Source organism: Garra rufa, chromosome 3, assembly GCF_049309525.1.
Source record: "Garra rufa chromosome 3, GarRuf1.0, whole genome shotgun sequence".
Taxonomy (NCBI): domain Eukaryota; kingdom Metazoa; phylum Chordata; class Actinopteri; order Cypriniformes; family Cyprinidae; genus Garra; species Garra rufa.
The window spans coordinates 9,758,463-9,774,941 of record NC_133363.1 but is presented as its reverse complement, the minus strand read 5'-3'; the positions used below and the strand labels follow the sequence as shown (position 1 = coordinate 9,774,941).

Here is a 16,479-nt window from a genome sequence, read left to right as displayed (position 1 = left end):
TCCATATTGTAATGTAAAAACATACCGTTTTTGCTTATCCAAACAGAAAAAAATGTAGGACGGGGATTTTCCATCCATCGGTTGAGAACCGTTATGCTTAAAATAGAGGCGGATCCAAATGTGAACTTGCAGCTGATTGTAAGAAAGAGCAGCATTTTAAGCGGACTAAATGATTGGAGAAGTCTGCTATATAATTACTAACGTAATTAGTTACTTTTTTAGGGAGTAACTCAATATTGTAATGCATTACTTTTAAAAGTAACTTTCCCCAACACTGGGTATATAGTGCATTAGCATTATTTAGTTTTAAGCAAAATTATTTGGAAATGACATGTTCCGTGTAGAGCTTATTTGGCGCAATTTGCTCACTATGACTTTCTGATTAGTGCAATTTTCAGCATCTTGGGTAATGTAGATTTTCGACAAAAGCATATATTGTTCATTAACAACATCAGAGATCGCTACAGGTCTGTCTTCAAAGGTTTATGGATACCCTTTAGAGTTGAAATGATCTATAAATGTATGCTTTATATTAAGCATTTGAGAGAATAATTAGGATGTCTGCACAATATTACTACGTGCTTACAAGCACTGTAAAAACACTTGTGTTCCTCTGTGTGTGAGACACATGTCTCTTTTTTGATTTCAGGGCCACAGCCATTCTTGCTTATCTACCTCAAGAGCTGCTGGGAACGTCGTTCTATGAGTATTTCCATCAGGATGACATTGGACATCTTGCTGAATGCCACAGACAGGGTAAAATTGCAGTGATGCTCTCCATACAGTGTAGCACGATAAGATTTTTGTGGCTGATTTCACAATCTATATGTCTCTGTTTGCAGTACTGCAGATGAGAGAGAAGATCAACACTAACTGTTACAAGTTCAAGATTAAAGATGGCTCTTTTATAACTTTAAGAAGTCGCTGGTTCAGTTTCATGAACCCTTGGACCAAAGAAGTAGAATACATTGTGTCAACTAATACAGTCGTCTCGTGAGTAAACTAAATATCTAATGATAAAATACGTTGTCGTAATGTTCTAATGGGTTGTTAACTAACCTGAATGGCTGTGTTTACAGAGGAAATTCTCTTGATGGAGCAGAGCCTGGTTATCCTCAGCTCACTGCTTCCCCCCAGAGTATGGACAGCGTCCTTACAGCTGGCGACAGTAGGCAGATTTCATTTACTCTCCACATCCTAACACAAGAAAATGAACTAGTGACTGTTAAAACATGTCCTAACCAGACACAACAAGTTACCTGCAACAAGTCATCACAGTCAATCAGAAGATACATTTACAGTTGAGGTCAAAATGTTATATACACCTTGCAGAATCTGCAAAAATAAGAGGGATCATACAAAATGCATGTTATTTTTATTTAGTACTGACCTGAATAAGATATTTCAAATAAAAGACATTTACATATAGTCCACAATAGAAAAAAAATAGCTGAATTTATAAAAGTGACTCAGTTCAAAAGTTTACATAGACTTGATTCTTAATACTGTGTTTTTACCTAAATGATCCACAGCTGTGTTTTTTTTTTTTGTTGTTGTTTAATGATAGTTGTTCATGAGAAGGAAGGAAACATAATGCATTAAGAGCCAGGGGTGTAAACTTTTGAACATAATGAAGTTAGGAATCCCGGCTGGACGCATTTTTTTTTTTAATTCCAAAAAGAGGACATGTCCGGGGAAAAGAGGACGTTTGGTCACCCTATCTTAATGCGTTGTGTTTCCTTCTGGAGCATCAGTGAGCGTTTGAACCTTCTGTAATAGTTGCATATGAGTCCCTCAGTTGTCCTCAGTGTGAAAATATGGATCTCAAAATCATACAGTCATTGTTGGAAAGGGTTCAAAATACACAAAGAATTTGTAAGAACCTGAAGGATTTTTCTAAAGAACAGCAGGCAGTTGCTCGGGACAAACAAGGGTCTTATGAACCACTATCACTAAAAAAAAAAAACTTTTTAACAGGGTCATCTTTATAAATTCAACTATTATTTTCTCTTGTGGACTACATGTAAACACCTTTTATGTGAAATATCTTATTCAGGTCAGTAACAAATAAAAAATAACATGCATTTTGTATCCCTCTTATTTTTGGTGAAATAATTAACGTTTTGCAGATTCTGCAAGGTGTATGTAAACTTTTGACCTCATCTGTGTTAAGTTTCAGTAATGGTTATACATACTTTACTTTACTTTATTGTTCTGCCTTGGCTGAAAATTGTCTTTGGTCTCGCTTACACACACAAAACAATTCACATTTCAATACGATACACAACACATCAAATAAATAACTAATATATTCATCCCTCCTAAAAACACTGTAGTCTTATCCTTTATTCAAAAGACTTATTGCATATGGTGCAAAGGTTTGTCTATATATTGCTTTAATTGCCTTCCGTGTCCTATAACGACGCCCAGATGGTAACAATTCAAAGGCATAGTTCAGAGGGTGCGTTGTATCTCCACTTATAGCCAAAGCTTTTCTCCTAACTGCCATATCATACAGCTGATCAATCAATTTTTACTTAACTTCTATTATTTTGCTTGCCATCCTTATAATCCTATTTAATTTTACTTTATTTACTGATGTTATCCGCCCAAACCAAGCCGTTATGTTGTACCCTGAAACACTTTCGATTAAACTAATATAAATTCTTTGTAAAACACCTTGGCTAACGGAAAATTCTCTCAATTTACGGAGCAAATATAGCCTCTGATTTGCTTTCTTGCAGATAAAATCTACATTACCAGAAAAATTTAATTTGCAATAGTTCCCAAATACTTAAAAACCTTCACAATTTCCACTGGTTGATCACATAACGTCATTTCTGTTAAGGGTTCTGGATGATTCAAAATCAATTCTTTTGTCTTCCCAACATTTATCAGTAGAGAACTTGCTTTACACCATTTTTTCTAATTTCAAAACATGCTCTTCATACTAATAATTAATACAATATTACCATAAGAGTACAACTAGTGCCATATCATCTGCATATTTATACAGTTTATAATTTCTACTCTGAATTTGCATCTCATTTGTATAGACAGAAAATAATAGGGGTGACAAAACACATCCTTGAGGTGCTCCTGTATTTGAAAACATAATATCTGATTTAACCCCCCGATACAAACTAGTTGTGGTCTATGTGTTAAAAAAAATTTAATCCAGTGAATTATTACTCCATTCAAGCTAAGAGACATTCTAAAAGTACATGTATCTGCATCGTATTAAATGCAGATGTATATGTAACAATGGAGGGTCTGGACAACAGAGGAGTGGATCCAAATGCTGGCTTTATTAGAGACGTAGTCAAACAGGCAGGGTCAGAAACAGCAAACAGAAATATCAAAGGTAATCCTAGAGAATAATCCAATAAACAGTCGTGAAGGTCTGGGCAGGCAGCAATGAATCAAAAACGAATAAACAGTCCTGGGTTAAACACAAGGAAACAAGGAATCTAGGAAAACACAGGAACTATGTAGGCTAAACAATGATCAGCACACAGAGGGGTGAGAGGGAGACTTAAATACCAAACATGAGGGAACAGATGACAAAACCAACCAATAGGAAGGGAACATGGAACAGGGGAACCAATCAGAGCAAGACACACATGGTAGGTTGAGAGCACAGAGTCTGGGCTGGAGTGCCCTCTACAGGAGTTCACGGGTACTCCAGCTGGTGATTGTAACATAGCCCCCCCCCCCCCCCCCCCCTTAAGGAGTGGCTTCCAGACACTCCAAAACAAAATATAATCCCGGAGGGCGGTGGAGCGGAGGCGGAGCAGGGGGAGGGATGGAGGGCCAGGTCCATGTGGGGGTGGAGGACCTAGGGACTGAGGTAGGACTGGCAGATCAGGGGGCCAGGGAGCAGCCGGCAGGACAAGGAGAGCTGAGGACCCCCACAGCAGGGCAGGCGGAAGTGAGGATACCCACGGCGGAGCAGAAGACCACCAGAGCCCGACAGAGACACTCCACAGTGGAGCAGAAGCCCACCAGGGCGGCGCAGATGGAACAGGAGCCCACCAGGGCGGCGCAGACGAAGCAGGAGCCCATGGCAGAACAGGCAGAGCAGGGGACCTTGGCGGAGCTGACAGTTCAGGAGGCCTTGGTGGATCAGGGAGCTTGGGTAGCCATGGCAGAGTGGACAGCAGAGCAGGAAACCATGGTGGAGCAGGCAGAGCAGGAACCTTGACAGTGGTTGAGCAGACTGTGAGTTCATATATGGGTGGTGCCCCCTTTTGAGGATCTGCAGCGGAAGCTGCCTCCTCAGGGGGTTTCGCCGTAAACGCCGCCTGCATAAGAGGCATTGGCGCAGCGGACACATGGACAGACGAGGCTTTCAGAGCAGACTTGTTCACGGATTCGTGGACAGGCGTGGCCTCTGGAGCAGACTCGGGAACAGGAGAGGCTTCTGGAGCAGCCTCGTGGACAGACTCATGGACAGATGAGGCTTCTGGAATGCAGTGTGCAGCCCACACACTTAAAACGGCGATGGCCATCACAGGTAGTGCAGTGGTTAAAGGGATGCCCACTGGGCTTGAGAGTATGTGGCTTGAGAGTGTAGGCTCTGCGTGGCTTGGGAGCGAGGGCTTTGCGTGGCTTGGGAGCGAAGGCTCTGCGTGGCTTGGGAGCGAAGGCTCTGGCAGATCGGACGAGACGTGACGTGACTCGGGCGAGACGTGACTTGGCTCTGGACGCTCGGACGAGGCGTGACTTGGCTCTGGATGCTCGGGCGAGACGTGATTTGGCTTTGAGGGAACAGCTGTGACTTGACTTGGCTTTGAGGGAACAGCTGTGACTTGACTTGGCTCGGAGGGAACAGCTGAGACTTGACTTTGCTTGGAGGGAACAGCTGAGACTTGACTAGACGTTGAAGGAGCGGCTGTGACTTGGCTTGGCTCTGAGGGATTAGCTGTTATGTCTTGGATTGACTTAGGGTCTGACGCAGTGTCTTGACTTGACCCAAGAAGTGAAGTTGTGTCTTGACTTGACTCAGGGAGTGCTGCTTGACTCGACTCAGGAAGTGCTGCTTGACTCGACTCAGGAAGTGCTGCTTGACTTGACTCGGGAAGTGCTGCTTGACTTGACTCGGGAAGTGCTGCTTGACTTGACTCGGGAAGTGCTGCTTGACTTGACTCAGGAAGTGCTGCTTGACTTGACTCGGGAAGTGCTGCTTGACTTGACTCGGGAAGTGCTGCTTGACCTGACTCGGGAAGTGCTGCTTGACCTGACTCGGGAAGTGCTGCTTGACCTGACTCAGGAAGTGCTGTTGTGACGTGACTTGACTTAGCTGGAACAGCAGCTGTGACATGACTTGACTTAGCAGGAACAGCAGCTGTAACGTGACTTGACTTGGCAGGAACAGCGACTGTGACGTGACTTGACTTGACAGGAACAGCAGCTGTAAATTGACTTGACAGGAACAGCAGCTATAGATTGACTTGACTTGACAGGAACAGCAGCTGTAACTTGACTTGACAGGAACAGCAGCTATAGATTGACTTGACTTGACAGGAACAGCAGCTGTAACTTGACTTGACTTGACAGTAACAGCAGCTATAGCTTGACTTGACTTGACAGGAACAGCAGCTGTAACTTGACTTGACTGAGGAACCGCATCTGAAGGGACGGCTATGATAGGTGCAGACACTGGAGCAGAAGACATGACGTGAACAGGCTGTGGCTTGGCTGACGTGCGGTGAGCGGGCTCTGGCTTGGCAGACATGGCGTTAGCGGGCGCAGGCTCTGGCGTAGCGGCCATCTTGGGTGCAGGCTCTGGCGTGGTGGCCATTTTGGGTGCAGGCTCTGACGTGGCGGCCATCTTTACGACAGCCTCTGGCGTGGCGGCCATCTTTGCGACAGGCTCTGGAAGGGCGACCATCCGGCGAACAGGCTCTGGAAGGGCGGCCATCTTGTGCAGTGGCTCTGGGCTGGCGGCCATCTTGTGAGCAGACTCGGGAAGGACGGCCATCTTGGAGAAGACCACCAGAGCCCGACAGAGACGATCCACTTGCTTGACTTGACTCAGGAAGTGCTGCTTGACTTGACTCAGGAAGTGCTGCTTGACCTGACTCAGGAAGGGCTGCTTGACTTGACTCAGGAAGTGCTGTTGTGACGTGACTTGACTTAGCTGGAACAGCAGCTGTGACATGACTTGACTTAGCAGGAACAGCAGCTGTAAATTGACTTGACTTGGCAGGAACAGCGACTGTGACGTGACTTGACTTGACAGGAACAGCAGCTATAGCTTCACTTGACTTGACAGGAACAGCAGCTGTAACTTGACTTGACAGGAACAGCAGCTATAGATTGACTTGACTTGACTTGACAGGAACAGCAGCTGTAACTTGACTTGACTGAGGAACCACATCTGAAGGGACGGTCATGATAGGTGCAGACACTGGAGCAGAAGACATGACGTGAACAGGCTGTGGCTTGGCTGACGTGCGGTGAGCGGGCTCTGGCTTGGCAGACATTGCGTTAGCGGACGCAGGCTCTGGCATAGCGGCCATCTTGGGTGTAGGCTCTGGCGTGGTGGCCATTTTGGGTGCAGGGACTGGCGTGGTGGCCATCTTTGCAACAGGCTCTGGCGTGGCGGCCATCTTTGCGACAGGCTCTGGAAGGGCGACCATCCTGCGAACAGGCTCTGGAAGGGCGGCCATCTTGTGCAGTGGCTCTGGGCTGGTGGCCATCTTGTGAGCAGACTCGGGAAGGACGGCCATCTTGGCCAGGGATGCAGGTACGGCGGCCATCTTGTGGACTGTCTCTGGAAGGGCGGCCATCTTGTGAACAAGCTCTGGAAGGGTGGCCATCTTGTGAACAGAATCAGGAAGGATGGCCATCTTGTGGACAGGCTCAGAAAGGACGGCCATCTTGTCAACAGGCTCTGGAAGGGCAGCCATCTTGTGAACAGGCTCTGGAAGAGCGGCCATCTTGTGCAGTGGCTCTGGGCTGGCGGCCATCTTATGCAGTGGCTCTGAGCCAGCGCACATCTTGTGCTGTGGCTCTGGGCTAGCAGACATCTTGTGCTGTGGCTCTGGGCTAGCAGACATCTTATGCCACTTCTGACACGTTGTCTGTATTTTGGCAGTAAATGAATTACATTATGATCTGATCTGCCAATAGGTGCTCTACATATTGCCCTATATGCATCCTCAATGTTACCATAACACAGATCCAATGTGCGAGAAAAACGGGTTGGGCAATCAATGTATTGCTGCAGGTTCGGAATAGTCTCACTTAATGAAAGAGTATTAAAGTCCCCCAGTATGAACACTGGTTGATCTGCCGACTTTGTCAGGATCCTATTAAAGCACTCTGAAATGTGCTCAGCTGCCTCGCCATTATTTGGTCCCGGTACATACACAAGGAGTATGGTTATTCGACCAAATTCCCGCGGCAGATAATAAGGTCTAAACGAAACACCCAAAGTTTCATAATCTGGGGTACATGCCTGTTCAATTACAGTATACTGCGATGCCCATTTCTTATCAACATATATACAGAGTCCCCCACCAACAGATTTACGTGATTTTACCTTATCCCTGTGCTCGGACTTAATGCCGTCTTTGGACCAGGGCTTGACATAACCTGGGAGGTTGATGGCTCCAAGTCAGAGTATTGGTTATGATTTTCAGACGGATCAGGCCTTAACTTAACATTCTTAACGAAAAAGTTGTCGATCCAGGGCTCTACACTTACTTTTTTTGTTAGGAGCACTTGTGAGCACAGTTAAAATTTCAGGAGCACATTCTAAACAATAATCAAAAAATCTGATACAAAATTAACCTTCCAATTATGAGATGATATTTGACTCAAAGTGATTTACAGGGGAATTTTGTTTTTACCTTTGTATTTACCCTTTCATGTGTTTAAATTTGGCTCAGAGGTTGCAGAGTGCAACCAAATTCATAAATTCATGTTGAGATTAATGTTTTAAATATAACATTTTCAATACGGAAATATGAAATGATTTAATATTTAAAAAGATCTGCCAGCAGGTGGCGACAAGACACTGGTTTAATTACTGAATCATATCATTCATTTGATTCGTTCGAACGGCTGGTTCATAAAGAATAAACCAAGTGACTGTCTTCATGAATGGGAAATTGAATCATTTCACTAGATTCGTTTAAAAACGCATGTTCATTCATAAACGAAACACCGCTGTGTTTGAGTGGAGATGCGCAGCGGCTCAGTTGTGACTTGTTTCAGACTACTTTTGACTATGAAATAGAGCAAAATCATACAAAATAGTTATAGTCCGACAATGTAAGTCACTTAATAACTTCTTGTTTATTTAAATGTTTATTTAACTGTAAATCAATATCTCATTTACAAACTCCCTTAAAAGTTATTAAAAGCTGTCACTCATCTTAGTTCGCAATCTCACAACGCTCTATTATAATCAACAAAGCTCTCTATACCGTACAATCAATCTCTTATTTACACTCTCTCTACACTTTTTTTTATGAAAGGGTTCATGAGATATGCCTGTGATACATTAGTCAACGTTGCAAAATCACGTAGAAACCTTTGAAGCTCCCCTCAGCACATGGTGCTCCTATATATTTTTTCATAGTTACAAGTAGTAGTTTTTTTTTTGCCCTCGAACGGCTGGTGGCACCGGTGCGGCCTAAGATTTTTTTTTAGTCACACCATTGAGAAAATTAGGTCGCACTCTAGAACCCTGAGATGGAAAAGTGGTCCACTCCAACAAAAAATTGAAAATTCCTGCAAAAATTGGACCGATCAAGTGCAAAATTTAGACTGAAGTTGTACCAGCTAACATCCCATTACTCTTAAGGAAAGTCTCTCTTAAAAGAGCAGGAACAGTATTAGAAATGAAAAATGACAGAGCAGTAATGTTTAATCATACAGTAAAGCTAAACCAAAACCTGCTGTCGGCCTGCCACTGGCATCTCAGTACAACAAAACTGTGGCTGTAGATCTGAATGAACTTGAACCAGGTGTATGGTATCTCCACATCATTGATCAGTTCACTCGGTTTAGAGCAGGCAGCATTGTGACCACGAAGAGATCTTCCGAAATAGTGAAACATTCTCTCCATGACTGGATAAGTGTACATGGCCCACCCCAGAAGCTGTTCAGTGATAATGGGAGATAATTTAAAAATGATGAGGTGAAAGATATGGCAGAAAACTTCAACATAGAAACAAAAACAACTGCGTATCGCCCGTGGAGTAACGGTCTTCTGGAGCGACAATCAAACGCTCACTGAAATCATTATGAAAGTGAAAACAAGTTACGGTTGTGATTGGCACACTGCAGTGCACTGGGCACTTATGGCGAAGAATACTATGCAGAGTGTCCACGGCTACAGGCCTCATCAGCTGGTGTTACAATATCCCAACTTACCTCCAGCTTTATAGGGCACCAAGAAGAGTAAGTGGGTAGCGTGACACATCTCTGCTTTACATACATCAAAAAAAGCTTTTACTGAAGCAGAGTGCTCAGAAAGAATTCACAGAGGGTTATGAAAGCAACACCACACTGATGAGGAATATGAAACAGGTGATAAAGTATACTATAAGAGAGTGGATAGTCCAGAATGGAAAGGACCAGGAACTGTCATCGGTCAAGATGATGCAGTGGTATTTGTGAGACATGGAGGAATTAGCATTAGGATACATCAACTGAGACTGAGAAAAGTGAATACAGAAGGCGAGGATAAACATGCCACAAAAACCGATGGAGAAGATGATGCAGACAATGAACAAGGACAGGAGTTTGCTGAGAGTAACAGACAGTTAACACAAGAAACAGTGACCGAGGTGCAACAAGGGGTGATGCAAATGGAGGACACTAGCGGGCAGAATAAAGCAGAACAGCAAACAAGTGACAATACAGAGACACCAAGTGGTACTAAGCTGCAAACTGTTGCCAGCTTACAAAAAGGACAAATTGTAAAGACAGAGAAAACTGTGTTTTACACACAGCTGAAGTCTTGGGGCGTGCATGCAAAGCTACAGGTAAATTTAAGAAGTGGTATAACCTGTTGCTCATTGAGCCTACTGATGTAGCAGGGAGTACAAAGTCTGCTGACATGTCGAATGTTGAAAATCTTCAGATTGAATCCACTAGTACTAATGCTGACTCCACTGATGTATGTGAGAATGTGTATATAACAAACAATGTAACATTTGACTTAGCAAAACAGGAAGAGATAAAGAGCTGGAGAGATACCCATGTCTTTGTGGATGTACAGGATGAGGGACAAAAGTGCATTTCTACTAGGTGGGTTTGTACCTACAAAGAGACACTCAAGGGGTTTGTACCCAAAGCTTGTCTTGTTGCGAGAGCTTTTGTCAGAACTCAAAAAGGACACACCAACATGTGCTTCAGAGTCGCTTTCAAGGTCTTGTGGCAGTAATTTGTCAAAGACGGTGGACTCTTAACTCCATGGATACAAAATCTGCATTTCTACATGGAATGGAGCTGTCCCGTGATCTTTATATCAAACCTCCTCCCAAGGCCAACAACGAAGGAAAACTATGGAAGCTTAAAAAGTGTGTGTGTGGTCTTGCCAATGCGTTACTCTACTGGCATAACGTGGTGAAGGATATTGTCATGAGATCAGGAGGAACAATGTCCCAAGTAGATCCTGCTCTGTTCTATTGGTTGGATCAGGACACGGTGACTGGGGTACTTGCGTGCCATGTGGATGACTTCATATGCGGAGGTACACAAAGTTTCTCCACAACAGTAATACCTCATCTCAGGTCCATGACAGAGCAGGCCTGACATAATGTTTGATGCTAGCAGCTGTGCAGACTATTCATGAAGCAAACAGAATAGTCTGTAAACTTAAGTCCAAAAAGGTAGTTCTCAACGTCCAACACCTGGGCAAAGACAGTGCACTCAAGATGACTGTATACAGTGATGCCTCATTTGGAAATCTTTCAGATGGGGGAACTCAAGTTGGACATCTAATTGTTCTCATGGGAGAAAATGGGAAGTTCTCTCCCCTTTTCTGGCAGTCAAAAAGAGTCAAGAGGATTGTGCGAAGCACTCTTGCTGGTGAAACATTGGCAATGTTTGATGGAATTAACAATGCAATATTTTTGACCACACTATTCTCAGAGCTGACTACAGGCGATACTGAACATATAGTATGTGACACAATAATCTGTGTCACTGACAATCATGCACTTGCTGATGCACTCAAATCCACAAAATCAGTTGCTGAGAAAAGACTCCATCTGGAAATAAACAGCATCAAAGAACTTATCCAAACAAAAATGGTTGAACGAGTGCTGTGGTATAATACAAAAGAACAACTTGCGGACACTTTACCAAAAAGGGGTCAAAAGGGCACTGCAATCACTTAAAGCACTTGGTGAAGGACAGTGGAAGCTTTATCTACTTTCACTGCTTCCGCTATTGTATATTGTTGGTGTGGACGGCGATGGTGGCTGTCGAATAAATAGACTTATCCATCAAGTTGTCCTTGTTGAGTTACAATCTGTATTTGTACATAAGTAGGTCGTATATCGCTTCAAAAAATCACATATATTCATGTATATAGAGTCTATTGGTCATTTTTGAAGTTTGTAATGAACCTTTAAAAATATTTCTGTGTTTTTCTGCAGACTCAGGGAAGACTGTCCCTGGAATCCCTGGAGGCACAAGACCCGGAGCCGGAAAGATCGGCCGCATGATCGCTGAGGAATTGATGGAGATACAAAGGTAAGCTGATTGGATTACTCAGTTAAGTCTAATTGTCTGCATTTGAGTTATGATTGTGGTGACATTGCAGCTGGTTTGACCTTTTATTGATATGATTGACAGAATAAGAGGCTCATCCCCCTCTAGTTGTGGCTCAAGCCCCCTCAACATCACCAACAGCACACCCCCTCCTGACACATCCTCGCCGGGGGGCAGAAAGGTATCATTTGTGCTTCACTCTGATTTTCCAAGATGTAGAAAATGTGGAAAGAATCACAGAATCCATTATAACTGAATTTGTAAATTTTTAGATAAATAAATCAAAAGTAAGGCTGTACATTTAATCAAATTACACTATATAGGTGCATCTTAATAAATTAGAATGTTGTGGAAAAGTTCATTTATTTCAGTAATTCAACTCAGATTGTGAAACTCGTGTATTAAATAAATTCAGTGCACACAGCCTGAAGTAGTTTAAGTCTTTGGTTCATTTAATTGTGATGATTTCGGCTCACATTTAACAAAAACCTGACATGCCAATCAGCTAATCAACTCAAAACAACTGCAAAGGTTTCCTGAGCCTTCAGAATGGTTTTTCAGTTTGGTTAACTAGGCTACACAATAATGGGGAAGACTGCTGATCTGACAGTTGTCCAGTAGACAACTGGATCATTGACACCCTTCACAAGGAGGGTAAGCCACAAACATTTTATTGCCATTTTATTGCTGGCTGTTCACAGAGTGCTGTGTCCCAGCAAGTTAATGGAAAGTTGAGTGTAAGGAAAAAGTGTGAAAGACAAAGATGCACAACCAACCGAGAGAACCACAGCCTTGAGATGCTTGTCAAGCAAAATCGATTCAAGAATTTGGGTGAACTTCACAAGGAATGGACTGAGGCTGGGGTCAAGGCATCAAGAGCCACCACACACAGACGTGTCAAAGAATTTGGCTACAGTTGTCGTATTCCTCTTGTTAAGCCACTCCTGAACCACAGACCTTACCAGGACTAAGGAGAAGAAGAAATGGACTGTTGCCCAGTGGTAGTAGTGTTGGGCGATATGCTCAATTTTCATATCGTCCTATCGTCAGCCTATGAGATCGCCATACACGATACTATCGTGCTAATTTATTTAATAATATGTAAATGTGTCAATATGTAATAAAGTCCTTATTCGTTTTGTAAGGGTAGTGCATGTGACTTGTGACACAGTTGTGCGTGTACAGAGCGCTGACGGTAGTTTACTTTCGGTTTCGTTCTCTGCTATCTTCAGGGAGCAGTAAATGTGCGTGCCTGAATGTAAATGAATGTATCTTTCTTTACCCGTCATATTGCGATAATGCTACCGCTATATGTCTGATCTTTGTCATCAGTTCATGTTGTAGTTCAGTTCATATAGAAGCGATGTGCGTGTAATTCACGTGCCATTTTATCGCATCGTAAATCTAGTTAACGCATACAGATGTTACTGAGGTGAATGTTTATGTTTACTATATGTGACCCTGGACCATAAAACCAGTCTTAAGTCGCTGGGGTATATTTGTAGCAATAGCCAAAAATACATTGCATGGGTCAATTTTTTTGATTTTTCTTTTATGCCAAAAATCATTAGGAAATTAAGTAAAGATCATGTTCCATGAAGATTTTTTGTAAAATTCCTACTATAAATATATCAAAATGTAATTTTTGATTAGTAAAATGCATTGTTAAGAACTTAATTTGGACAACTTTAAAGGTGATTTTCTCAGTATTTAGATTTTTTTGCACACTCAGATTCCAGATTTTCAAATAGATGTATCTCGACCAAATATTGTCCTATCCTAACAAACCATACATCAATAGAAAGCTTATTTATTGAGCTTTCATATGATGTATACATCTCAGTTTTGTAAAATTTAACCTTATGACTGGTTTTGTGGTCCAGGGTCACATATACAGATGGATTCTGATATATCGTATTTATTTCAGCTTAAACCACATTTTACTACCTCTGTTATCCTAATGACTGTCTACACTTAATCTATGTACACTGTATGATGAATAAATCTCTTAACCATTTTCACTGCACACATCTGCGGTGCTATCCACTCTATCCTTGTGTTTATATCGCAGCAAGTTTCTGAAGCATCCTAGAATCGACTCTCCACGCTGCATCACTAAAGTTAGGTGCTTTTTTGACGGATAATAACAATAATCGCCTAACGATCGTCAAAGGCATCAGCAACAGGCGATATCTCTGACTATCGTCGATACACGATACTATTGTCTATCGGCACAACCCTAGTCCAAAGTCCTCTTTTCAGATGAGAGCAAGTTTTGTATTTCATTTGAAAATTAAGATCCTACAGTCTGGAGGAAGGGTGAAGAAGCTCATAGCCCAAGTAGCTTGAAGTCCAGTGTTAAGTTTTCACAGTCTGTGATGATTTGGGGTGCAATGTCATCTGCTGGTGTTGGTCCACTGTTTTTTGAAGTCTCTTCACCCGCATACCAAGAAATGTTTAGAGCACTTCATGCTTTCTTCTGCTGACAAACTTTTTAAAGATGCTGATTTCATTTTCCAGCAGGATTTGGCACCTGCCTACACTGCCAAAAGCACCAAAAGTTGGTTAAATGACCATGGTGTTGGTGTGCTTGACTGGCTAGCAAACTCACCAGACCTCAACCCCATAGAGAATCTTTTTTGGTCTAGAGGAAAATGAGAAACAAGAGACCAAAAATGCAGATAAGCTGAGAAGCTGCCACTGTCAAAGAAACCTGGACTCCCATACCACCTCAGCAGTGCCACAGATTGATCACCTCCATGCCATGTCGAATTTAGGGAATAATTAAAGCAAAAGGAGCCCCTACCAAGTATTCAGTAGTGTTTTCAGCATCTACCGTCTTACTATACGATGACATGAACACATCACTTTACCAGCATTTCACCATTTCATTTGATATCTGTCTTGAGGTTTTCACGACAACCTGTCAAAATAAAAGTTTGACTCAAAGATGTCATAATACCAAATGTAATAGCATTTGTTTTTATTTTTCCTAACTGCTCAGATTTCAAATGGTGGAACTCCAGACATTCCTTCAGTGGGGATGGTGTCAGGCCAGGACAGCATAGGATATCCTTACTCTAACAGCTCGATTTTAAGTAAGTCTAAATGTGATTTGATCACTGATTTGTCAGAAATGTTTTAAAAAATGTTTACAATACCATCTCTGATCCGTAGGTGATAATTCACACATCGGTATGGGTGACATAATGGATGAACCGGGCTCCAGCAGCCCCAGCAGTGATGAGGCTGCCATGGCCATCATCATGAGCCTGCTGGAGGCGGATGCAGGTCTAGGAGGTCCCGTGGACTTCAGTGACCTGCCCTGGCCGCTGTGAGAGCCTCAAAGGAGACATTTACCCGTTATGTGTACAATCCATCTCAACGGCATTTAAACCAGCTATGACCCTGACAATCAATCAAAGTTTTTTGTTTGTTTGTTTTAGAGACGTTGGATTTGTTTTTGTCACGGTGCCTCAGGTAGCTCCACCCACAGCAAAATCTCATTGGTTCACAACATCATTCCACAGCCGTATGTTCAAATGTGTCAAACATAGACAAAAAAAATGCACGACGTGTGTCCACTTTTTTCTGCCATTGAAAAATGAAGCCTAGACATCCCAGTATGGCTGTTGTCATCTTGTTGAAAACAACATTCTGAGACAGATTTTGTGCAATAGGGATTCATTTGGAGCCCGACCATGGAGGAGATGAAGCCGCTTGATCAAAGTCCCGCCCAAACTCTCAAAGACCCAAAGACCCAATCACAAGCTCACAATCATGGCACCCCCTCAACCCCCCCAAAAACTAACAATCAGTGCAATAAAACTAAAATCTAAAATCATGGAAACCTTCTTTGGGAAAAAAAAAATATCTAAAGTGTAATTTGATTAAATGTTTTTTAGTTCAGCTTGTCCTATTCGTTTACATGGAGGAGGTGTGTTTTATGACCTATGCTGCAGCTAGCCACCAGGGGGCGATCAAAATGTTTTGGCTTCACTATTCACAAACTGTGCTGCACATTTGGTGTCAAATAAGTGATCTTGTCACTATTTCACTTTCATTGAGGACATAAATTGGTTTAAAGCACTAGCTTGGGACACATTGTTAGATTGCTCAACATCTTACAACACCAGTGTCAGTGCTGGTAAGTCATCTAAGGATATTGTTTCAGTTCACAGAATGGAGCACTCAACGTCAAACAACTAAATACCACAAATCCTATTGGGCTTTCAGATTTTGTATATCCACCTCAGCATTTCTGATCTTTTCTGTGTGTGTTTCTGCATATTTGCTTATTACAGAAATCAAATGTGTATCATAGATATATGTATTCTAAAATTCTATATATATGAGTTATTTTATCTGAATGTATATGATTGAACTGAACAGAAAGGGCAGCAACATATTTTTTAAATTAAAAATATTTTGTTCTCTTTACATTGTTTTTTTTTTTTTTTTTTTAATGGAACATTTGTTTAGTTCTTTTGACTAAAAAGGTGAGACCCACCTTTCACATAAAAGACGTCCATAAGAGAAAATAATTGTTGAATTTATTGCATTCTTATCTGAATGATCCACAGCTGCATTTTTTGCTTAGTGATAGTTGTCCACGAGTCCCTTGTTTGTCCTAAACTGCCCGCTGTTCAGGACAAACCTTCAGGCCCCACAAATTCTTTGTTTTTATCAGCATTTTTTTATATTTGAATCCTTTCCGATAATGACTGTATGATTTAGAGA

The 16,479-nt window shown here is 42.2% G+C and overlaps 1 protein-coding gene across 1 annotated transcript in view; it reads left to right on the top strand.

Annotated features, from left to right (window-relative positions):
• The window catches only part of bmal1b (basic helix-loop-helix ARNT like 1b), a 35,598-nt gene extending 19,419 nt beyond the window's left edge, over nucleotides 1–16,179 (top strand). Inside the window, exons 13-19 of the mRNA XM_073836842.1 lie at nucleotides 650–756; nucleotides 843–993; nucleotides 1,080–1,168; nucleotides 11,625–11,721; nucleotides 11,824–11,920; nucleotides 14,744–14,837; nucleotides 14,917–16,179. Coding sequence (XP_073692943.1) covers nucleotides 650–756; nucleotides 843–993; nucleotides 1,080–1,168; nucleotides 11,625–11,721; nucleotides 11,824–11,920; nucleotides 14,744–14,837; nucleotides 14,917–15,077 — 796 coding nt within the window. The 3' untranslated portion in view covers nucleotides 15,078–16,179. The remainder of the gene's footprint in view (nucleotides 1–649; nucleotides 757–842; nucleotides 994–1,079; nucleotides 1,169–11,624; nucleotides 11,722–11,823; nucleotides 11,921–14,743; nucleotides 14,838–14,916) is intronic.
• Nucleotides 16,180–16,479: the final 300 nt, after the last annotated feature.